The 24,762-nt window shown below is 43.1% G+C and overlaps 1 protein-coding gene and 1 pseudogene across 2 annotated transcripts in view; one reads left to right on the top strand and one right to left on the bottom strand.

Annotated features, from left to right (window-relative positions):
• Positions 1-24,762, bottom strand: part of cpamd8 (C3 and PZP like alpha-2-macroglobulin domain containing 8) — an 82,469-nt gene that overhangs the window by 56,191 nt on the left and 1,516 nt on the right. Inside the window, exons 2-18 of the mRNA XM_084066999.1 lie at positions 21,939-22,090; positions 20,508-20,530; positions 18,229-18,394; positions 17,401-17,453; positions 16,536-16,553; positions 15,764-15,818; positions 15,235-15,348; positions 14,102-14,186; positions 13,250-13,358; positions 11,472-11,699; positions 10,351-10,521; positions 8,936-9,064; positions 7,900-8,101; positions 6,795-6,970; positions 2,818-2,967; positions 1,574-1,735; positions 949-1,091 (exon numbers count right to left, since the gene is read on the bottom strand). Of these exons, the coding sequence (XP_083923125.1) occupies positions 949-1,091; positions 1,574-1,735; positions 2,818-2,967; positions 6,795-6,970; positions 7,900-8,101; positions 8,936-9,064; positions 10,351-10,521; positions 11,472-11,699; positions 13,250-13,358; positions 14,102-14,186; positions 15,235-15,348; positions 15,764-15,818; positions 16,536-16,553; positions 17,401-17,453; positions 18,229-18,394; positions 20,508-20,530; positions 21,939-22,090 (2,136 nt within the window). The remainder of the gene's footprint in view (positions 1-948; positions 1,092-1,573; positions 1,736-2,817; positions 2,968-6,794; positions 6,971-7,899; positions 8,102-8,935; positions 9,065-10,350; positions 10,522-11,471; positions 11,700-13,249; positions 13,359-14,101; positions 14,187-15,234; positions 15,349-15,763; positions 15,819-16,535; positions 16,554-17,400; positions 17,454-18,228; positions 18,395-20,507; positions 20,531-21,938; positions 22,091-24,762) is intronic.
• Positions 3,765-5,094, top strand: LOC311052426 (small ribosomal subunit protein mS29-like; annotated as a pseudogene). The gene is made up of 2 exons: positions 3,765-3,779; positions 3,861-5,094. The product of its transcript is annotated as a small ribosomal subunit protein mS29-like (transcript).

The raw sequence follows: 24,762 nt of genomic DNA, 5'->3' as shown, positions 1-24,762 counted from the left end.
GAATCCTCTACTTTGTGTCGAGCAGTGTCTGTATCCCTTTATGCCCATATGGAGTCCATGTCAGCCATGCCCAAATATGGAGTCCAGACCAGTCTATGATGTCATGTCTGTACTATGAAGCAATATTGATGACGGGGTACTCCATATATGAGGATTTGCAGATGTATCAATATTTCTTGGACAACTGCCATTCCAAACGACTTCCGCTTCACTCAGTGTTGCCAGATTCTGGGAGAGAAACAAGCAACCAGGTCTAGGAAAACCAGCCCAAAAGAAGCGACTATGGGCCACATGTGCACTTTAACATATACATCAGCTAATTGAAAATAGCAGATCTACAAGCTCACAACGCGACGCGTTGCGAGCTTGCAGATCGGCTATTTTCAAATAAAATCTTGCAGGGAAATTATAATAAGCAGATCTGGCAACCCTGACTTCACTCCCTCTGGTCCCCAGCGACACGCATGCCAAGTTTGAAGTCGATCGGTCAAACAGTCTTCAAGTTATGCGGGTGGCACAAGGACGGACGCGCAGAGATTTTGCGCAGTATTTTGCGGGTAAAAACACACTGTACCTGGGCACAGGACGAGGGTAAAGACACACTGTACCTGGGCACAGGACGAGGGTAAAAACACACTGTACCTGGTTACAGGACGAGGGTAAAGACACACTGTACCTGGGCACAGGACGAGGGTTAAAACACACTGTACCTGGGCACAGGACGAGGGTAAAAACACACTGTACCTGGGCACAGGACGAGGGTAAAAACACACTGTACCTGGGCACAGGACGAGGGTAAAAACACACTGTACCTGGGCACAGGACGAGGGTAAAAACACACTGTACCTGGGCACAGGACGAGGGTAAAGACACACTGTACCTGGGCACAGGACGAGGGTTAAAACACACTGTACCTGGGCACAGGACGAGGGTAAAAACACACTGTACCTGGGCACAGGACGAGGGTGCATGGCAGCCACCAAGGTGGAGGTGTGTGGCTGGAAGGCAGGGACGGCCTCGTCAGTGTACATCCCACCACTCTGCCGGTGGTTCAGACTCACCATGTCTGTCATCACCACCAGTCCTGTTTCCTATGGCACACACACGCACGCACGCACGCACGCACACGCACACACGCACACGCACACACACACACACACACACACACATATTTGTATTACTACGACATCAACAATTAGACAATTTCATGAATGCCATTTTACCTATTTTTTTCGTACATTTTCAGTGCGCAATTAAGGATGAATCTGGAATAACTCAACCCTAACCTTTTAACCTAACCTCTAAATGTCTATTCCTAATCTTAACCCCAACCTGAATAATTTGCTAATTGTAAGCCTAACACTAAAGACATTTTTTTTCCTTTTTCTCTTTTACATTCAAACAACCATTTCTCTCATAAGGACCAGGAAAATTGTTCTCACAATGTCCATTTCTCAAATTCTACAATACTTGTAGGGACATTTGGCCTTCACAAGCAGAGTAATACCAGAACATGTGTTAGGATGATATTGCTGTCTGAAGTGGCCTTCAGGGGCTGAGTGTTTTCTCTCACCGTGAATGCAAAGCGGGCGTCTTTAGTGATGTCCCAGTGCCATGGGAACACAGAGGACCGTCTCCGTCGCCTGGACGACAGCCCAGGCCACCAGAAGTGTCCGTCGTCTTTGGGAACGCCAAATGCATCCGACACGTCAAAGTCTGCTAACTCTTTGAACACCTGTCCAATAACGAAAACACACATACACACACACATACACATGTTTGTATTCATATCCTTCAAAATCTTTCTTAGCCATGAAAATTACCCTCTCCCTCGTGGGGACCTGAAAATGTCCCCATAAGGTAACGTTTGTCTGGTTTTACTATCCTTACCCCACACACACACACACACACACACACACACACACACACACACACACACACACACACAGTATATGTACATATTGCTGGTAGGGCTGTCACGATTATGAAATTTTACTTGATGATTAGCTGTCACTCAAATAATTGAGATTAATAATAAACATAATAAACTATTTAATTGTGTGTCTGTTGTTGAACATTGGAACCTTATCAATAAAAAAACTTCAAAACTTCAAGGCAATCCGACAAACCGGAAGTAGGAAGGAAAAAACAGAAGTGGTCTTTTCTTATGAAATTGGAATTATGTAGGACCACCCACCACCACGTTTCGAGCCGGTAGCATTCTGGGAACTGGAGTTATGGCTGTTTAAATCCCAGCCAATAGGAACACAGCGGGGGTGGGGCATCGGCAAATTACAGCCCGTCCCTATTAGCCGTCAAAGAGCACCCACCATTAAGTTTTGGGCCTTTAGCATGCTGGGAACTGAGTTATGGCTGTTTAAAGCCCAGCCAATAGGAACACAGAGGGGACAGGGCTTAAGCAATTACAGTCTGTTCCGTAAGACCACCCACCAAGTTTCGAGCCTGTAGCATGCTGGGAACTGAAGTTATGGCTGTTTAAACCCCAGCCAATAGGAACACAGAGGGGGCCCCTGGTGTGGCTATTCTGATGGCAGACCCCTGACCAGTGTTGGTGCCAAGTTTGGTGTGGATCGGAGCAACGGTGCGCCTCCCAGGTCCACATGTTACGTTTGTGACGTCCACCCCTCTTGCCCACCCAGCAATTTTAATATAGAATAATTGTGATTTACGATGATGTAATAATTGTGACAGGCCTAATTGCTGGACATCTCCAGAGCTCATGGCCGGGTTTAAGAACTATTACACTTAAAAGTAACTGAATTCAGCGATTTCTGTTTTGTTAATAAAAGAACCAACCTTGTCTGGACTAAGCTGGAAGTCAGGTTTCAGGAGGTAGAGACTCTTATCCACCGTCGCCACACATACACAGGAACCCTTCTCTGCTCGGACACGAAGGCTCACTGGGTCTCCTGGCATGGACTCATTGGCAGAAACAGACACAGAAACCTGGGAACCAACCAATACAAGATACACAATGCATTCATTATCATAAGCTGTACTATATCATTGGTGTCGGGCAGAAACCTCTTATCTCCATATTTTAACTTTTTATGTTTTTTCGTAAAGGAATTCCCTACTCCACCATACTACAGTGTCACACTAAAGTAGCAAGATGATCAAAAAAGGTTTCGCTATTTCTGAATAGAAATAGTAAAAAACAGTTTGGGACATATGAGGTTTCCACCCAACAGCGATGATATACCAAAGGGAAAAACAGATGCATACTGTGAAAAGGGTTACTGACAACAAGACATCTAATGATGTGGCTCTCAGGATCCATATAGAAACGGCATGGCTGCAATGTGGATCTCAGACGTCATGTGACCAGCCTTTGACATCAGTCATCGATGACATCAGTTTTCTATATGTGACATAATATGACTCCAAATGTGGGGCAGGGTTTCAGCGCGATCACACTTTTGAGTTAGATCCATTACAACATTTTTATATAAAATAATAAATATTTTAAAAAATGAAGAAACGTGAGAAAAAATAGCGGAGGTATTTCTGTGGCCTACTGTGCATAAAAAGGTTTGGCACTGATTGGACCAGCGGTTTACGAGATAAGCTCCGGACGGACGGACGGACACACACACCGTTATAGACAGCTCGCCTCTTGCAAAGCCACGCTGTAGAAACAAGAGGTGCTAGAGTATTGTAGAATTTTATCGTAGAGACCTGGAAGTGAACACCACGTGACGTAACTCCTTCTTGATGTTGTTCGAGACATTGTTAGATCCAAGATGGCGACCCCCATGGTCTCTGCTCCTCACTGACACTGTGTGACTTTCTGCCGTCCCTAGATCCACTGACACTGACAGCACCACTGATCACGCAAGACCACGGCGTTACAGAAACTATTCTTCAGACTGAGACCAACGGCAGCACAGGTCCGGCTCATACACACCGGTCTGTGTGAGCAGCAAGAGGTTCTGGCTGTGGCGCCGGAGCACACACAGGAACCTCTGTCCGTATTCAGGACCCAGGAGTCTGACTCGGGCGTGTCACTCAGAGAAACATGCGGGACAATACTACAGGTTGCCCCCCGCGCACCTCAAGACCCTCTTCCCCCACGGCCTGCCGCCTCGCTACCAACAGCAGGTGAAGACATTCAATGAAGCCTGTGTGATGGTCAGACCGCCTGCCCTAGAGGTCATCTCCTACCTGAAGAGAGCCGACTACAGCAAACCTGCCCTCCGATACCTGCTGTATGGATTGAAGGGCTCTGGAAAGACGATGTCCCTTTGTCACACTGTCCAATACTGTTCTACACAAGGATGGCTGGTACTACACATACCTGACGCTCACCTGTGGGTGAAGAACTGCAAGGAGCTGCTGGCGTCGTCCTTCAACTCGTCACGCTTTGACCAGCCGCTGGAGGCCTCCACCTGGCTACGCACCTTCAAAACCACCAACGACCACTTCCTGTCCAAGCTGAAGACGACACATCGGTACGTGTGGACGAAGAGGGAGTTCACTGAAGAGGGACGCCCACTAGGGGAGCTGGTGGACCAGGGTATATCTCGTGTGAAGAGCAGTAGTGATGTCGTGGGAGCGTTGATGAAGGAACTCAGGCTGCAGAGCGGACAGCCGGACGCGGGCTTCCGATTGGCTGTTGCTGTGGACGGGGTCAACGCCCTCTGGGGTCGGACCAGCATCAAGAAAGAGGATAAGAGTGCTGTGTCTCCAGAGCTGACTCTGGTTCATAACCTCAGAAAACTGATGAATAATGACTGGTGCGGGGGGGCTGTCATAGCCTCTCTCTCCCAGACGGGGTCTCTCTACAAGCCCAACACCGCCTACCTGCCCCAGGAGCTGCTGGGGGAGGAGGGTTTTGACAATATGGATCCCTTCATCCCGGTGTCGGTTTCGAACTACAGCGAGAAGGCGTTTGAGAGCTGTTACCTGTATTATGTGGACCGCTGATGGCTACAGCACGCTCACAGTCGAACAGAAGAAGGGAAGAAGGAACTCATCTTTCTGAGCAACAGAAACCCAGCTGCTCTGGAGAGACTGAGTGCATTTATCTGAACACACACACCTACACACACACACACACACACACACACACACACACACACGCACACACACACACACACACACACACACACACACACACACACACACACACAAATATATCAGTGTCCTAAAATGTGTCCTTCTAACGTAACTTATGATGTTTAATGATTATTCTCTTTCATAATAAAATGTCCTACAAAAGAAGAAAAATCTTTATCGTAAAGATTCAGCTTGATGATCAATCCATTCAATCATGTGCCGAGGAGCGATCAGAAAACAGAGAGTGGAAAACTACAGGTTTTTGAAAGAGAACATCCTAGAGAGAAGGAGGGTGGGTGTGAGTCGGCCATAAACTTTCACACTTCGCTGTTTTCAACAGCGCACATGGCCACAAATTAGCCCCATTATTGGGTTCCGCTGGCCTCCTTTCACCACTACTGTCATCCTCTCCTGTCATGACCCCGCTTATCTCCTCGCACGACCTCTGCCTCATGTCCACACAGCCCACAACACACACACACACACACACACAATTTAACTCCAAGAGTCAAATTGTGATCTGCAAGGGTCCACTATCCAAGTGGATACATTAACTCACTTTTTACGTTGCGAGCACGCACGCACGCACGCACGCACGCACGCACGCACGCACGCACGCACACACACACACACACATTACACATTACACACTGTCATAATAGCATACTAGGGAGCCATAAATACTTCAGGGAGTTAACTACGCCTAATGCAGGCAGGAACTGGGGAGCTCTCCCAGGCCAACACAGCTGTTTGTTTACAGATACTACAGCTAGCTCTATGGATGGACATGTGTCTCCAAAATGAATGCATTTGTTTTCTCACATCAAGTCTCATGTCCATTGCAAGGCATTATGCGAGAGTTTGGCTCATGCACTGCCAAAGTGCCCTTGAGCTAGGCACTTCAGCTGGTATTAAAAGGAAAGTATTTTAAGTAAGTATTTTAAAAGCAAGTACTCCAGTACAGCAACTTTCACTTAATATTTGTCCAGGAGTATCTATACTTTGATTCAAGTACTGGGGTTGAGTACTATATTCATTTGTTTTTTATATTTTGGGGACTTTTACTGCCTTTATTGATAGGAAAATAGACTGACGGGAAACAGGGAGAGAGATGGGGGGAGAGACGGAGGAAAGGTCGTCTGACATGCTGTCTGGCTGGATTATCAGCCTAGGTGCCCAGACGGTTACGCCAACCGTCCGGGCCCTAGGATTGAGTACTTTGTCCACCACTGGCTGTCACCATGCAACTAGTACTTTATAAGCCGGTATGTCAGTCGGTCCAATATTCCCAAACACAAACCTAGAACTGGTCGCAGCTCATCATGAATTACCTGCTTGTTTATTGTTGATTTCCTGTATCTTGCTGGGGGAAGTTAAATTACAATGATATCCCTTACACATCCCTGTAAAGCTAAATTGAATATTAGAATGGAAAAAAACCTAACCACATTTCTTATACACACGTAGAATCCAACAAATTTGTGTTCACATAATGTTCTCTACATGTTTTAAAAATATTCTAACTTGTCAATGGGCTGGAATTCTCCAAATTCTGTCATTTAGATGACACCATAGCTAGTCTCTTTCAGAGCCAGAGTCATACGTCATCGATACGTCATAGACGACTGGTCACATGAGGTCTGAGATACACATGAAGCTGTGGCGTTATTAGACCCAGTCTTCTTTTCTTTTGCCAGTGTTTTACCACTGCATACCTTGTTCTCGAAGCTGGGTTGGACGGGGAGCTGCAGGCTGTCGGTGACGCCCTCGCCGCTCTCCCTCACATAGTAGACGAGTAGGCGGCTGAGGGGCGCCATGACATGATGAACAGGGAAGCGGAGGTACGACACACAGGTGTCCATCTCAGCTTGAGGGGAGGAGCCTCCGGTACCTACAGTATAGCAAACAGCAACGAAGGTTAAAGGGATAAGGTGTCACAGTGAAGGTAGAGTTTGCAAGCAGGGTGCACATTGTGAACCCACCATCGTAGGCACGCACGTTCATCCAAATAATGTGCTCTCTAAATAGTATGGAAATATCTGTGCTGTCACTGTGCCAGTTTGGGGCTGGTATAAGGCATAATTGCTTTTTGACTTTTCTCACTGTACCTAAGGTAGCAATGCACCAACAATGCGCCAGACCACACCTCATTTTAAGACCAACACGCCAGTGGGCGCACAGATTAGTCCAAGTACATTTGGAAATAATGACACAATGTGGGCAACTGGGTGTGAAAATGACAACTGTGTCGGTTGGAAACCAGGAACTGCGGTACGCTCTGCGTCATTTTGGACTGGGTGTAAGATAGGTGACCTCAAGTGTCACTGAGTGGATCCCTTAGGAGTCGGGCTTAACCCCAGGGGGGTCCCCACATGTTTTTGGGGATGTCCCCAGAATATGGCATCAAAAGTAATCATCAAACTATGCAATAAAAAGAAAACTGGTCAAACCTTGGACCATAGAGTCAAATAATATAAGAAAGAAATTGTGAAAATAGCTGATCTACAAGCTCACAACGCCTCAAACTTGTAGATCTGCTATTTTCACAATATCTATCTGTTGAGGCATCTAAATCGAAAGCTTCAACTCCTACATTCCAAGTGCTTGTCAGAGTGGGGGGGTCACCAGTTCAAATATGATTATTTTGGGGGGGTTACCAGTTCAAATATGATTGTTTTGGGGGGTCACAGGCCGAAAAGGTTGAGAACCACTGTTCTAAGGCCAGGGCATTGTCATGCTATAATCATCTTTATTCTACATTCATAAAGACCACACCGGAAAACCGCCAGGACACTGAGCCTTGAACCTTCCTATACTGACCCGAGGCAGGGGGGGGCTGGGTTGTGGTGTGGACGTTCTTGTCAAAGGTGACCGCTGCCCTCTTTCCTCGCTGTGAAGCTGTAGAGACGTTGGCGTGCTGCTGGCCTGACAGGACGATGTTTCCCCTGGACGCCACCTCATAGTGCAGGGTGAAGTTGCAGGGGCAGGTGGACTTCAGGGCAACCTCTGCTTCCTGGCCCACCTGCACATTGTAACACACATGGAAAAATAAGTCATCAAATTCAGATGATTGGTTCTTTCGTTGCGATGACGTGTATTATGTAACATCAAGTATTTTTTTTTTCCATTTCCGAACCAACCTTTTGGTTCCCAAACTTCTTAGCTCAAGATTAGATGTTTGCCCGGGACCCAAACAATTGAAAATAGCAAGATCATAGCAAGCTCACCACACGTCGCTTTGCGCCGCGTGGTAGAGCTTGTAGATCTGCTATTTTCACTACTTCTTAAACTTTTTTTGTATTTATTTATGGAAATTATTCAGATTTTTTTTTTTTTTTTTTTCATTTTATTCATGAAATACTTCTGGAAAATGTTGGAATTGTTTTTAATTGAGAAAAGTTGTGATTTTTTGGTTTAAACTTTTACAAATCTTACAATTTGTAAAAGTATTTATTAATATTAATAAATATATTTTTTGTGTAGGAAAATCGTGACCCATAGAAATTGGTCTGCGTCATACTCGGGGGGTTGAGAATGTACCGCAGTTTCGAGACCGAGGACTAGAGTTATTACCGATCATGACATTTTAGCTGATGATTAATTGTCGTACAAATAATTGGGATTAACGATTAAATTGCATTTTTGGCATAAAAATATATAAAATATGTGTACATATGAATAAAATGTTGTTTTCCATTTGACTTTTTAAACACAAATTGCACATGGCAGATGTAACAAATAACTTAAATATATATATATAAATGACTGGCATTGTTTCTGTAAAAATAATTGCAAATTGTGACAGACCTACCGAGGACCACATCGTACCACAGAAGAAGAAGGCGGTGGAACTTACCTTGAGTGGTGAGCTGGGGCTCTGGATCTGGATGTGACACTTGCTGGGAGAATACCAGCTACTGATGGACAGATAGCTGGGCAGGTATTGGTCTCCAGCTGGCTGGCCGTCAATGGAAGTCACCTTGGTCTGCGGAGCCGGGCACAGACACAACAGAGCATTGATTTAGAGTCAATGTGACATTCGGTCAGTCATGTCGGATGGAAAGCAGAACCTGAAATGCATTCCTTGAATCCCATCTTTAATTCCTTTTCCATTGTGCTGGTGACCCCTTGACACTCCTTCCTTCCACCCGCCTTTCTTTCCAACACTCTCTGACTGCCTCTCCAGAGGGACACTGCATGTAAGACTCACATGAGGACAGGAGAGATGTGAATGATTCGAACAAGGCATCGGGCAAGTCTGTCTGTGTCCCTTTTATACCCCATGTTATTATTATATGGAGATCCCTCATGTCATCGATATGGCATCATAGCACTGACGTCATAGACTAATAATAATAATAATACATAAATGCAGACCACAAGTGAAACAGGTATTGCCCATTGCATTTGTCACCAGGATGGCCGAGTGGTTAAGGCGTTGGACTTAAGATCCAATGGACAACAGTCCTCGTGGGTTCAAACCCCACTCCTGGTATAAACTTTTCTTTACACAAGATAGATAGATTTGTGGTTAGGGAGGCAAGTGCCAGGGAAGGGCACTTTCATTATTGCAGTTTCAAACTACAGTCACATCAACTTATTTAAAGTCCACAATTTTTCGGCTGTAACTGAGTGGGTATAGACTATAGAGGCCGTCTGGGAATCGAAAGAGCGTCAGTTGGACCCTCGGCTTGACCAGCCTGCGTTGAAGTGACCCTGAGCATGACACTTTAACCCCTAACTGCTCTTCGGCCACTGTATTAATAGTGTCCACTGCTCCTAATATTTAGGATGGGTAAATTCTTCATTCTTTATTTGGATCCCCTTCAGCTCTGCCACCGTGGTCACTTATCTTCCTGGGGACATAAATACATACATACAATATACAAACAAACATCGACTGACATTCCGTCAGTCTAGACAAAAGTTACATAATTAAAAGTAATGAAAGCCACATAGCATAACAATACAGTATATTTACAGTACAGAGGTTACGAAAGAACTTACTGTTATGTGGTCTCTCACAATCCTTTCTGCTTGAGTGTATTTTTAATTTTCTCAAAATGTGTGTACTTTGTGTAGATAGTTAAAATAATTAGGACTAATAAGGAAAAATATCTGGCTGCAACCTTGAGTAAATGCAGTGGACAAATGCAAATGTACTTTGCAAATACCCCAACGATAACTAAAGGGGACAAAACTATTATAATAACACATAATAACTTTATTAGAAGCGTATGTCCACCCCTCCCAGGCCGCAGAGCCACTAACCTCCAGCCAGACGTACTGGGCAGCGGTGGGGATGGAGGGGATCTCGAAGGTCGCCTGACCGTCCTTGGAGATCAGCTCGCTGGTGTAGACGTTGTCCTTAGGGGTCAGCTCTGCCTTGACGCGCACGTGCACTCCGTCAGCCGGGCTCCCGTCTGGGTAGGTCACCTCGATCTCCGGGGGTAAAGAGAGCGTTAACCACATGAAGCCTAACGTCCCTATTCTGAGCATGTCATAATGCAATTTGGCAAATGTTTGAGGTATTAAAAGTCCTAAAATTGTCACTTCACTGTCATTTGGGGACCCCCCCCCCCAAAAGAAAAAAAGAAAAACAAGTTGAGAACCACTGTCATAATGGACAAACATTGGTGAAAATAAGGGAACATTCTTGCGGACATTCAACAAATTATTGCTCTCTCTCATCTTTACACGTATATAAAGTATTTATCTAATATTGGTTTAGTTTTTATTGTACTTTATTACACCATTATCAACTGAATCATAATGCTTCCTTAGGCAAAACGTCTCTATTTCCCCGCATCTGAGGCGTGACCACAACAAAGTAAAATCCTCTGTGTTCATTTATGCATTTGTAACTCATACATTAACAGAGGATTGTTACTGTGTAAACTTGTCTCCAACAGTGGTGGATAGTAATTAGTACATGGAGAGTAGAAAGTACATTTACTTGAGTATTTCAAATTTTCAATACTTTTTTTACTCTACAGTAAATAGTGTACTTTTTACTCCACTACAATTTTTGGAAAACTTTAGTTGATAGTTATTTTGTAGATTTTGATTATTATTACGAATAATAATAAATAAACATATCACACTACAAGCGCACAATGCGGTGCATTGTGCGCTTGTAGATCTGCTATTTTCAAACGATTTTCAAACGATTTTTATACATTTGAAAACTTGTGAAATGGGATAATCTGCATAATGAGTACTTTCTACTTTTGGTACTTTAAGTACATTTTGATACCAATACTTTTGTACTTTCAATTTTGAATTCCGGACTTTCACTACTTATTTTAACAGAGTATTTCTACATTGCAGTATTGATACTTTTACCTAAGTGAAAACATGTGAGTACTTCTTCCGTCAACTGCTTGTCTCACCTTCCCCTTGTAAGGCAGGCCAGGCTTGAACTGCTTGCGTGTGTCCTTGGAGTACTTGATGTCAATGAGCTGTTTGTGGACGGGCGTGGAGTCGTCGAACATGGTCTGCCTGCTTCCGTCCGCGCCGGTCACCACCACCCACATGCTCACCGTCCCTCTGAAGTGGTCGGCCACGTCCAGCGGCAGCATGTCCTTCACACACAGGCTGAAGGTGGCAGAGCCCTTGATCTGTGATCAAAATGAGGAGAATGAGTTGGTATTATATGGTCAGAAACTAGTCGGGAGTATGATCTGGAGCAGTGGTTCTCAATGTGGGCTCAGGGGACCCCGATGATCCTTGATGGGGTTCAAGGGGGGTCCCCAGCTAAATGACTCATAGTTAGGTACCAAATGGAACCTTACAGTAGGGCTGTCACAATTACACATTTAAGTTAACGATCAATTGTCAAACTAATATACAGTATATTTTTTGCATTGAACATTGGAACATTGGAACATAGAAAATACATTTCTGTTTGCCTTTTAGGCTTCGTAATAAAAAATTGTACAGGAACAATTATACATTTTATACAGAAAAAGGTAAAAATAACAGAAATAGCTGATCTACAAGCTTGTGACGGGTTGTAAGCTTGTAGATCAGCTATTTCAGCTTTTTCATGTATTAGGGCAACATTTTTTAACATGGAAACGATTAGGACTATTATGACAAAATAATTGCGATTATCTCAAATGATCGCGATTAGACGATTATGTAATAACTGTGACGGGGCGATCTTAAGGGTCTGCAACTCTGAGAGTGTACAAAGGGAACCAAATGGACCCTGTTAAATGAACATTAATGATCTTAGTGTAGATCCCCATCTACACACAGAGATAAAACCGTATTAAACTGGGGGGTCCTCCAAGTCAGCCATCCCTACCTGTGACACATTAAAATTGCATTATAAAACAAAATGGAGACGCCAGAGGGTTAAAAAGGTTGAGAAGCACTGATCTGGAGTATACTGCTCCATACTGGGACATTTTATGCCAAAAGTATGCTAGTGTAAGGTGTCACTGTAGACAAAAACCATACACCAAACGACATATTTATGTTAGGGGGAAAAAAGCTTAACCCGTTAAAACCGGGAAAGTATCTGTGTCATTTTAGATTTTTTTGCGTTGTCTACTCAAAAATAGCAGATATACAATCTTTCAGCGCGCCACTGCAATTTTTTTTTTTTTTTTTTTTTTTTTTAATCTTGAAAGTGTGAGAACTATACTGATTTAGAAGGCCTTTATAGAATCAGCCTCAGTCTTAATGGGTTAATGTGCTGATCTAGGATCATCAATCAGATTTGTCGCTCTTATCTTAGTTGTTCTGACTTGAAACCAAAATAGAGATCATATCAGCACTTTAGAGGATCAACACTAGCCAAGTTGTTTTGACACACACCAGTACAGTACACCATGTTAGGATAATGGAGCTGGGTATGGATTAGGACTGGGTGACATGGACAAAATCAAACTGTATTGTGACGATAATATATTTTTCAAAACCACGAAAATAGCAGGTCTACAATCTCACAATGTATTGCAATGAGATGTGTTGTGAGGTTGTAGACTGGCCAATTTAGCTAGTAAATAAATAAGGTTTCAGTGATTAAAAACAGAAAAAGACAACACTTACGTCATATCACGATATTACGTTATCGAATATCCCAGATGATATCTAGTCTCGTATCACAATTTTGATATAATATCTATATATTGCCCAGCCCTAGTATGGATAAACTTACGTCCATAGATTTAACCACAGGATGGCCCATCTCATGGCGGTAGTAGCCCACTCCATTCACTGTCATGTTGACCGTAAGTTTCCCTGTCACCGGCTTCCCAAAGGTGTACCTGGACAGCAGCAAAGATGTCAAAATCTTGTACAGATTCATGTTTTGTCACGAACAATGCTCATATCATACAATTTCGGCCCTGGATTCCCACATATCTACTGTGCTAGGCAGCCAGGTTCATGCCATGTGTATAAATCAGGATTACATACATTTGAATACGGAAAATACGATGCTAAAAATCAACCGCTAGACCATTTGCATGACCATTACTTGTGAAGTGCCAAAGGCTAACAGTTCTAGAGACATTATGTTTGTAGTATTATTTTGTGTTGCTCATGAGGTCATCATAACACTATATATTGTTGCTGTCGGGTGGAAACCTCATATGTCCAAAACTGTTGCTCAAAACTCGTTGCAATGCAACGTGTTTTGAGTTTTTAGATCGGCTACTTTTGCTACTTTTGTGTGACACCGTAGAATAAGAAAGTAGGGCATTCATTTCCCCCCAAAATATAAAAAGTTGAAATATGGAGATACAAGGTTTTTGCCCGACAGAAACAATATGAAATAAAACAAGTAAACAACATTCCTTTGTTTCAGAAAAACTCGTATAAGCTACTTTCGGCTCCCAACCCACTGGCTGAGAAACATTTCTTTGACAGACTGAAGTTCAACGGGTACTGTAAATCTCCATTTCCAAGTAGGATATGACCTCACTCCTCAGGCCTGTCTGTCTACCCGTCATTCTGTCACATACTGTACTGTTACTGTATGATATCACTGCCAGCTGAAGTGCCTTACCTGGCCCTGACGCTGGCCTGTTCACAGGCGTTGAGATCTCGTATGTAGCGTGGTGGCTCAATGATTAACTCGAACTTGGGCATCACTGTGGGGAGGCAGAGAGAATAAGCATTGTCACTTATTAGAGGGGGAAATCATATAAAACTCTTTCTTCAAAACAAACGTTTTAAGCACTGGCATCCCTATTTTGTGCAAAATTTCAAACATGTTCAAATGTTTCATACTATTTTATTTTCACTTTTTGTCACACAATGAAGTACAAAGAGCTTAACACGTTGCCTGCCAGAGTTTTTTCAGATTTTTTGCTGTTGTCTGCCAGGGTTTTGCCATGATTTTGGTACCTGTTCGCGTAGCCACAGATTTTTTTCCTCCAGTATGATTGATCCCCAGATGGTTTCTAATCACAGATGAGATTCAGGTGTGGTTTCACAAATGTCAACGAGGTCATTTTGACCTCGTTGACATGTGTTGTTTGATGTTTCAATATAGCTCAAAACCAGTAGTTTTAAACCAAAAAACAAAGTGAATTGTTTGTCCGTTTGAATTTTAACATTGAAGTGAATGGAGCAGCAAATCTTCGAACATTTTTAGCTCCTAATCTGTTCGTAATTCGACAAGGGTTGAAATTATAAAAAAAAAAAAAAAAAAAAAAAAAAATGTTTTTTTGAAAAAAAAAAAAAAAAAAATCCCTTTTTTTCCATGACGTATATATACGTCTTTGGCGGACAACAGCTGATAATTAAAAGACGTATATATACGTCATTGGCAGCCATTGTGTTAACAGTGAATGAAGAATCCAAAAATGAAGAAAAAACTTGATGAATGGAATGAATCCGAGACCCAAATTACACTTCCGGTTCAAACCGTGACATGCACGAGCGAAGAAAGTGGGTTCATGAGCCGGTTTACCCCGATTAATTCCATTCATTCATTCATTCAGTTAAGGAATGTTTTACAAACAAAAATTCTCCTAACTGAAACAAGACATCACCACCGGTTAGGGAAACGATAGAATTTCTTGGGTGAACTACTCCTTTCAGTGGTTAAAACGTGTACTTTTGCCAAAACTGTTAAAATAAAATATCTCATGAAAGCCCTTCATTCTCAGGGATATTTTGTATACAGCTGCTTACCATACTTCAGTACTTCAAAGGACTTGTTGTAGGTGTGACCCTGCATCTCCACAAAGATAAGCCACTCTCCAAATATGGGCTGGTCGGACAGAGGGAAACTCATGTTGACAATCCCTGGAGAGAAATGTATCGCATAATTACATACAATATGATGGAAGCCTCCAACATGTTATAGTCAGAGGGTGATGAAAAAGAGTGGAGGGTGGCAACATCACAGTATGAGCACTGTATACAGTGGGTGGGGTCAAACAATAAGCACTCAAGGCGGAGCGGCATCAAGTATGAAATAACTTTGTCCGGAGAGAACTTGTTCGGTTTCTGCAAGCCAAAAGAAATTTGACTTCTTCTGAAGTATGCAGGTGCCATATTAGCCTACTAATTCGTATTATGTAAAACTGAGATTGTTCCAGTGTCATATAACATGGATGGAAGAAACATGGACATTGTTCTGGAAGCAACACTACAGCTTAATATAAAACCATTGCACTGAGGCAATGATGATTACACTTTGCAAAAGAAGTGGACTTACCACAACACACAGATTTGAGTCCTTTCCACTGGACCATCCTGGATCCTCTTGGATCCTGAAGGGTCAGAACATCAGATGAAAAAAATGAATGACAACGACCTTTCACATCTCAAATTCTAAGGGTCAAACCTGGTTTGTAATTTAAAAGCATTAGTGTTGAACTGAGCCTCATGCTTATGTTTTCACTCCCTCTGAACTTGACCTTAAGACCTCGCTCTTGACCCGGACTGACGTCAAAATACTTTTGCAACTTTTCCTCAGGTGATTGTGCAGGTTACAGGTCAAAGAGTAGTCAAACCAGCTTATTACATAATGACACCCATAAATCATGCATGGACCTCTTTACATAACTTATGACTGCAAACATAATATGACCTACCAGCTTGATATTTGTCCTTAAAACTCAAACTCAAGATGTGAGAAGAGGAATATGAAAGAAGTCAGAATTAAAGAAAGAAAGAAAGGATGGGGGTAGAGGCATGGAGGGAGAGAAGAGAAGAGAAGAGAAGAGAAGAGAAGAGAAGAGAAGAGAAGAGAAGAGAAGAGAAGAGAAGAGAAGAGAAGAGAAGAGAAGAGAAGAGAAGATAAACAACATGAAAGTCTTCTTTCATGTTGTTTATCCCTGGGCTGTTCCAGGGAGCACCCTGTTATCAAGGTGAGACTGGCCCGACTCAAGCCCTGTAATCTCCAGTGTGGCTGGAAACAACCAGTCACTGTCCCATCCTGGACATGACCCTCCCAACCATGGGTGGTCCCAGCAACCTCCACTCACCACAACATACGCCTCCATCTGCAAAAGCAACACACACAAACAGAAACGAGAAAGGAGAAAAAGTCAAATGATGACACACAGACAAAACACCATCATACCCGTCTCCTTCTCCTCTCTCCCCATCCCTGCCCCCCACTCCACCACCCCCGCCTCCACCACACTCCACCACTCCTCCGCGCAACAATCTTTCATCTGTGAAAGCGAGAGCTGGCCTTGGCCAGCGGTGGACCTTTATAGCCGTGGACATCAATAAACAGTCTGTCTGCACAGTGGCACGGTATACTGGGAGGCCATTGCTAACATTCCAGCCGAAATGTCTTGAGCTTCCCGGCTTCAGTAAATACGTAAACTGTACATCTCTGTGTGCTCCGGGTGAGCTAGGGCTGCCTCCTTCATTCCACAAAGAGATGAAGTTGGAAAAGTATATTTGCAGGGAATATCATGGATGACGTTCTAATTTTAAAGAGTACGTCATCTCCTCCCAAGAGGTTTGCTGAGTTCTTGAAAAATAAGAATGTTGTAATGCATATGATTATTCAGCATAAAAGTTACATAAGATTAGTATTTTTATATAATAGTATTTTTTATATATTTTTTGGTTTTATGTTTTCTCTGTCAAAGTGTGTGTATAAGTGTATCCTTGTTTTAAATGCAAACCTTAATTCTTTTAAAAGTGTACTCTATGTCTATGCCAGTACGTAGCGATTTCTAAGCTGATTTAGAAACTAACTTATAAACGGGAAAAAAACTAAATTATGCAAAACAAAGAGCTTTCTGACGTGATTCTGTCAATGGATATGTGCATGTTAGACAAGCAGCATTTCATTCCTGTTTTATATTCTTCAAGGAAGAGAAGTGACATCACCTTGTCGCTGACCGGCCTCAGATCAGGGGTCACTGTGTAAACATTGATGAGCACTGAAAGCAAGCAGAAGATTACACGTTTAAAAAGGTTTAAAAACAGGTCTATAAATGAAAACATGTTATTGTATTGAACGCTGCATAGTAATTCCATTACCTTCTGTTCAATGGAAACCAAAGAGCAAAACAAATCTTCGCACCTGGTTTGAATCCATGGGACCCAATTGTAGAATACCGTCCTGTCCAAATTGCTTTATTTAATTGGCTGCAGTTCAGTCGGAAGTTAAAATAGAGCATACTGATAGGGCATGATTTCTATCATGAGTTCCATTGTGGTCATTAATACATATCTGCTTATGGCCCAGCCTCAGCTCACACATGACAGTGTTTAACTTTTGTACTCTCTGTTTTTCCCCAATTTTCTCCCAAATTAGTTGTTGCCCCATTCTCCATGTCTGTACTGCGTTGCCTGTCGCTGCCAACTCCCCCTCTGTTGCCTTGAGGAGGGTGTAGACAACCATGTGACAACACATGGGAGACGCCAGCCGTTTCTTATCACCTGACAGAAGTTTCACTGGGAGAGCGTAACGTACGCAGAGGTTCACTCTATCTCCGCCAGTTAAGGACTTGTTATACTTGGTTGCGCAGTTAAAAAAAAGGAAAATAAACTATCTGCAAGGTACAAACTAGTTTTTTGGAGTGCGACACCAGTGCGCAACTAAGTATAAATCACCCTTTGGTGGCTCCACCTGTAGTGTGGCTCGAGTTCACCTGTGTACATTATGCATTGCATGTAATCCTGTGATATCTAATGACGTAGAAATGAGAACACCTTTATGTTTGGGTTTGTAGACTGGCTTGTCAGTCTGGATGAAGACAGCAGTGCCCTTGCTCTCCACTGTGACCGTGGTGTAGTTGTGGAAGATGTAGCCTCCCTCCGTGAGGTGCCGATTGCCCCACACCTTCAGATGGGCCTGGCCTCTTAGTCCTGGAGGAACCTGGTACCACACACACCCAAACAGGAATGATTTGACAAGAATCAACGCTGGATTTACCAAACGCATATAAGCAAGGTCTCTCAAGGCTAAAACACACAGGCTACGAACAGCACGCGTAAACAAAAAGCCCCCACCCTTATTGTCTATGTAAAAAACCCATACTGGCAGCAATAGATGCACACCTGCACTTGGACACAAAACATTTCTCTGTGTGTGTTCTCAGTGGTGTTCTCCCTGCAGTGCGCAGGAGCGCGACGCTTCCTGTTGGTGCTACGGGCAGCACTTCACACACATCAATGCCGTGTCGGCGTCGCTGCTCTGAGCAGGCGGTGTGTTTTGCACTTTAGAGCAGGATGGGAAAACAGTTTGTTGCTCTGTCTTCCACATTCAGGCCCATTTCTTTTCTTTTTATCTACCGTCAATCTGTACAATTCCAAACATCTTATTGGTAGCTATGTGATCTGACTTAAGCTTGATAACCACCAACTAAAACTGACCAACATTTGGCTGAATTTCCCACACTGATTTGAAGCTGCAATCCATACATTATTTGTGAATAAAACATTATTTAAACAAATCTGGGTGAGTATGTTGATACAATGTAACTAACACAACTGAGGTGTTTGGAGGTGGTCTCTCTGCTCTTCTGAACGCGTTGAAATCTTTAAATATCATTATGGTCAGGTAGTACCACTACTGGTTGGCTAGAGGTATTGAACGGAGCTCAAAGCATCGTATCTCCCCTGCCCAGACAGCCTTTCCATCTCAGCTCAGTAGTAGAATCTTTGGAGCTTGCGCGGTATACAGTACCCAGATCTGAATCCCGGTTAGAACATAAATCTTACAGATGCAGCATCAACATTAGCGTTATATCGGTTTGGCCTATATCGGCCATTGTTTGACGTTTTTCTGATCGTAGGCTGAAAAAATCTCCATCTCTGTTGGTCTTTAAAGCAAACTACAAAACAAATGCGCATATCCAAAAAGCAGTAGATAAATAGGTCTATGGTTATGTGGGTGTGTAGGCAGGTGTGTAGGTGGTTATACTGTATACAGTCTGTATTTATGTATGTACTGTGTGTGTTTGTATGTTTGTATGTATGCATATCTCTTGAATGCATTACTGGTAATATTTTTCAATAATATGTATAATTTTTTATGTCTAATTAAAAAAAAAGGGGAAGTTCTCTATAAGCCTCTAAGCTTCTAAACTTCTCCTGCACACTATTGTTATATGTATTTTTATGCTAGTAAATAAAACAAAAAAAAACATTGATATCGGCTACTATACAGAGAATGTGTCCCAATGTTTAACCTTTTAAGCAATTTCTAAATATGTGATCAACAAGCGCGTTGAATAAGACTTAAGTGGTTAAATATAATAAAATTCAGTTTATGTGTGTATTTTGTATACTTGTTTGCTTCTTCATTGCATAATAAAAGCTCAATGTTCTTTTGATTTACTGAAGTTTAATATATGTTTTATCTGTCAAAAAGTGCAACAATAATAAATGAATCAACCTATGTTTGTCAAGAGTCAAAACATCAGTAATTTAGGCCTGTCCAAAATCTCCAGCATCGGACCCCAAAATCTGGCATCGTCAGGCTTCAATTAGCATACATTACAGTGGCGTGACCATTGCACACAGACGAACACACGACTACAAAGACCAGGCTAATGGCTCAGCATGCTTCATAAGACTGTGGTTCATGTGAACAAGGGGCGGAAGGAGTAATGGACAGGGAGAAGGAAGAACAAGAAGGGGAGAGGGCGAGGGAAGGAATGAAGTCGTGCATGCTAGATTGATCCATTCCAGCCTTTGGGGGCGGCGCACCATACATGCACGTCAACAGCTGTTGCATATTACATTGAGGCTGTTACCTTATTCCCAATGAATGTGCAAAGACAGATGTTGCATTACAAATAGTGTTTTGCATGTTGCCTGAGGAATGCGCACAAACAGACATGCAGGCTCTCACTACTGTGCAGCTGTCGCCACTAAACTATTGCCGTCCATTTGAAACATCTCTGGAAAAGGAAGCATGTAGAATGACAGAAAATAGAATGACAGTAAACTAAGACAATTGCGACGGCAGACCTGGTTGATCTCACCTTTAACTTGATGGTGCCTTTGTCTGCAATAGAAAACAATAATCAGAAAAGCATACTGTAAGTGCAAAGTGAAGTATTTCCCAAAACAATTTTGGGGTGATTGTGTATCAATGGAGATTGACTGTGTATAACTTTAATAACATGATCCCAATAAAACAAAGTTTCTGCCTCACTGGGGGAAAACAATAGTTATTATTATTTATTTATTTTACCCTATTTAATATTTATGTGGGACAGTTAACTGGAGCTTTTTTCACCCACACCCAACAACACATCCTGCTTGTAACAAGCCAACCAACAGTAAAAAAAAAACGGTTACAGTATTACCCAACTGCTCAAAATCAATCCATTACTGAACTAGTTTGCTAGCTAGGCTTTGGCCCAGTTGGAACCACTTGACCCCCAGCATGCCTATTCTGGGGGGGAACATTTGCCAAAAACAGCCGAACTACAAGCTTGTGAGCTGCGAGCTTGTAGATCGGCATTTTTTTTTGCGGGGGGGGGGGGGGGGGGTTTGGTGTAAGAATAGAGGAATAGAGGGTGTAAGTTGTTCAGGCCGGGTTAGCAGGGAGTCCAGCTGCAGGCTGTCTCCATGCCACTCTGAGGCACAGGCCAGCCTCATCCATTAGCGGTGCTGTCAAACAAATCACACAGGCGTGTATACAACCATGGCCCGGTGGGACAGCCTGGGCTGATGCCATGAAGCCTCAACGTCCAGGGGAACGACCATGGAGGACCCTGACAGCAGTCATGGCATGAGTGGATGTCAGGGGCAATTATCACAATATGTTTGACCAAATACCTCAATATCAATATATCAAAATGAACTCCTCTACAAGCTCACAACACAGTGCAATGCGTTGTACGCTTGTAGATTGTCTATTTTCAAAACATTTTAACATTTCTGAAACTTTTTGAAAGTGTAAAATTGGGTTCACTGTAAGTGATTAAAACCAGGTGGCCAACACTTATGCCATACATATCACAATAGACATGCAAAATCCAAGACGATATCTAGTCTCATATCACAATATCGATACAATATCGATATATTGCCCAGCCCTAGTGTGTGTGTGTTTGTGTGTGTCTGTGTGCCTGCCTTCATATCATAATACCACTTTTGAAGATTCACAGGAATGGACTTCCTGATAGAAGCATGTAACATATGCACCGCAAGAGTTCCAATTTTGGTCTTATGAGCGTGCTGTCACATTTCTCTCAACTGGGTTCCCTCCTGACGTCACTCATTGTGGGAAGATGGCCTTAACGGTGCTTAAAATGTTTTATTAACTGTGGTGTAATGAGCGACAGACAGCAGACTGATACATTGAGGCTTGATTTATGCTTCAGCTGCAAAGTGTCGCTCGACAAAAAACAAGGCATATTCAATACAAAAACATTATGCTGAGGCATAGTACATTGTATTCTCACCGAACATGGTGGCATGGCCGTGGGCCACTGTGTCTCCCTTCACAGCAAGCTGTGCCTGGACGCGTGTTTCTGCCTTGGCATTGAAGATGGTCACACTGACACTTTCCTCCACGCCTGCTCGGAACACTGAGGGGGCAACGACCAGGTAACCCCTGAGCAGGAGAATGATCATGGCAGGGACAGGAAGGTGGGATGGAGAGAGAGAGTGGGAGAAGGTTAGAGTCATGTAGAAGAGAGGGAATGAAAGAGTGCATATAAGGATGGACAAGTTGATAAGGGGAAAAACCAACGCATGGGGAGAGATGAAGAATTGTAGGAGAGGACAGTGGGGGAGAGGACAGTGGGGATGGAGATTGAAAGTAGAGAGAGAACAGAAACCCCACAGCTTTGTGAAGTTCCCCTGTTTTCCCTGAAACCCAACTTACCATTTGCCATGGGTGCAAGACATTCTTACCACTGTTTTAAGAGTCTTCACTCTTTTCTGTGAATGAGTTCAAAATAACATTGCTTTCGAGGAAGCAATAAAGGTGAAGCTCACATCATAAATTATGAAGTACATAAACGAGTCTTGAATCTTTTCTGTGAATGAGACTGTTCAAAATAACATTGCTTTCGAGGAAGTAGTAGAGGTGAAGCTCACATCATAAATTGTGAAGTACTAGTCCATACCCGGTTGACGCATCCGTGGGGGGATATGCGCACATGATCTGGCAACCCGGGAGGCAGTTCGTCCCATAGCTGGGCAGCCCCGTAACCATGGCGACAGTGTTTTACACAAAAACGCTAATAAACAGGTGAAGTGCGCAGGCAAAAGTAGTTGCAAACGTGGGGTTATTGCGCGCCCCGTCGCGCAATAACCAGAAATATAACCAATAACCAGAAATAACCACAAATTCAGATCAATTGCTCCAGCCACTGAGGAGAACTGGGCACACAGTTTTGGTCTCACCACCACCCACCACCCACCACAGAGGTTTGTCAAATTATAGGAGGATACTGTATAATAGACTATAAATTATATTCATAAACATTTGAAAGCATGTATTTCCTCTCACACTCCCGGCCTTTTCATCTATCTTACTGATTCGCGCACACACACACACACACACACACACACACACACATTCCACATGGATTTGTGCAGCCAGATCGGGTTTAATTGCAAGGATACCAGGGACATGGTACCTGTTGGCCAATGGGCTGTGTGCTCTCTTTGGGTGGTCTGGCACCTCTGTTAAAACCTTGGAGTCTGTTTGGGAAAATAACGAGCGAGATTCCACACAGCCACTCTGACATTTAAATCGAGGGGAGGCGGCTGTCGTGGAGGTCACGGCGGAGCAAAGGTCATTCTTTGATGTGTATAAACATTTTGGAAAAAAGGCCAAATTTAAGGGTGGCAGAGTAGCCTATTGTCCTTCCCGTAATGGAAAGGTCCAAGATGCAATCCTCACTGCAGCTTTGACTGCTGTCAAAGTATTCTTAAGCAAGACACTGCATTGGCCTTTCACAGAACATATTTTCAGGTAAGGTCAGATAAATGCTCATTCAACATATTAATGTTTATTAATGTTTGCCTCACTAAATAGATAGGCCTATGTGATGGTCAAAATGATATCACATGAATGACATGATAAAATAGTGGATGTTAATTCTACTGACAGTAGGTGTCACTTAAGTTGTTATCAATTATTTCCATGATGTATACGTCTGAGAAAAGCAGATGTTTCCAGTGAACCAAGCCATCTTTAATGTACAACCTACTGTATAGCAAAGTTTTGTCTGAGTGATGGCCAAAACCTGATTGCCTATTATATTACCTGTGACTGAGAGTGATGTATGGGAGACTTCCCATGCAGGAGCCACAATTTCAGATCATCACATTTTTCACAACAAATGGGACTACTAATGCTGGACTTGGAAGATCCAACAGCACTAAAAATGTTGCAAATTAGCAGTGGGCAAAAACATCCAGGCTCCAGCACAGCTCCAACTGCATGCTTGAAAGTGGATCAGGTGCTTGGTATTACTGTGCTGGGGAGCCAGGGGCAATGTGACTACAAAGTCGTTCCTTGGTTTCTCTGTGCAGAGGGATATGCTGAATAAACTGGACCATGTACTGTATGTGTGTGCAGAGGGATACAATGGAAAATATGTCCCCGCCAGGTCTCCTTCCACAGCTTAAGGATATCATGTATGTGACTATAGCATAAAAAACATAGTTCATAAAGCTGTAGTTACATGAGTACCCTTCCTTCCTCCCTGAGATTGAAAGTCATGAGACAATCCGTTGGAAAATAAGACTTGGAGAAGATAACGCGAGGAAATTGAATGCGTTTGATCTACACACAAAGCTTAACCTTTGATCGGGTGCTGGTGGCCGTTTCAATCAAACTTGATGCGCTCAACCTTTTACTGTTTCTGCCTGACTTTGCCCCTCATCTGAGGGTTGTTGGGTACTTAAGTTGAAAAGGATTTGTGCTCTCTTAAATCAAGGCTGTATTTAGTCAGTCAGTCGGCGCTCCCCTCCCCTGAGTCCCTCTGGTCAATTAGGCAACACAGCAACAGCAACTCTTCACAATTAACATGATTCTCCATGACTAAGGATTAAACTTTCCATCATTCAGCACTGTGCCGACAGCAGCAACACTGATAGCGACCAATAGCATGTAATCTCCCTGCTGTCTCTGTGCACAGCAGAGGGGTACAATGGAACACGTCTCTGGACCAGGTCTCTCTGTGGACCTCTACCAAGAGGGGTACAATGGAACATGTCTCTGGACCAGGTCTCTCTGTGCAGAGGGATATGTTTAATAAACTGGAACAT

Source organism: Gymnoscopelus microlampas (assembly GCF_963454915.1).
Source record: "Gymnoscopelus microlampas genome assembly, chromosome: 9".
In the NCBI taxonomy this organism is placed as follows: domain Eukaryota; kingdom Metazoa; phylum Chordata; class Actinopteri; order Myctophiformes; family Myctophidae; genus Gymnoscopelus; species Gymnoscopelus microlampas.
This window is presented reverse-complemented; position numbering and strand designations above follow the sequence as displayed.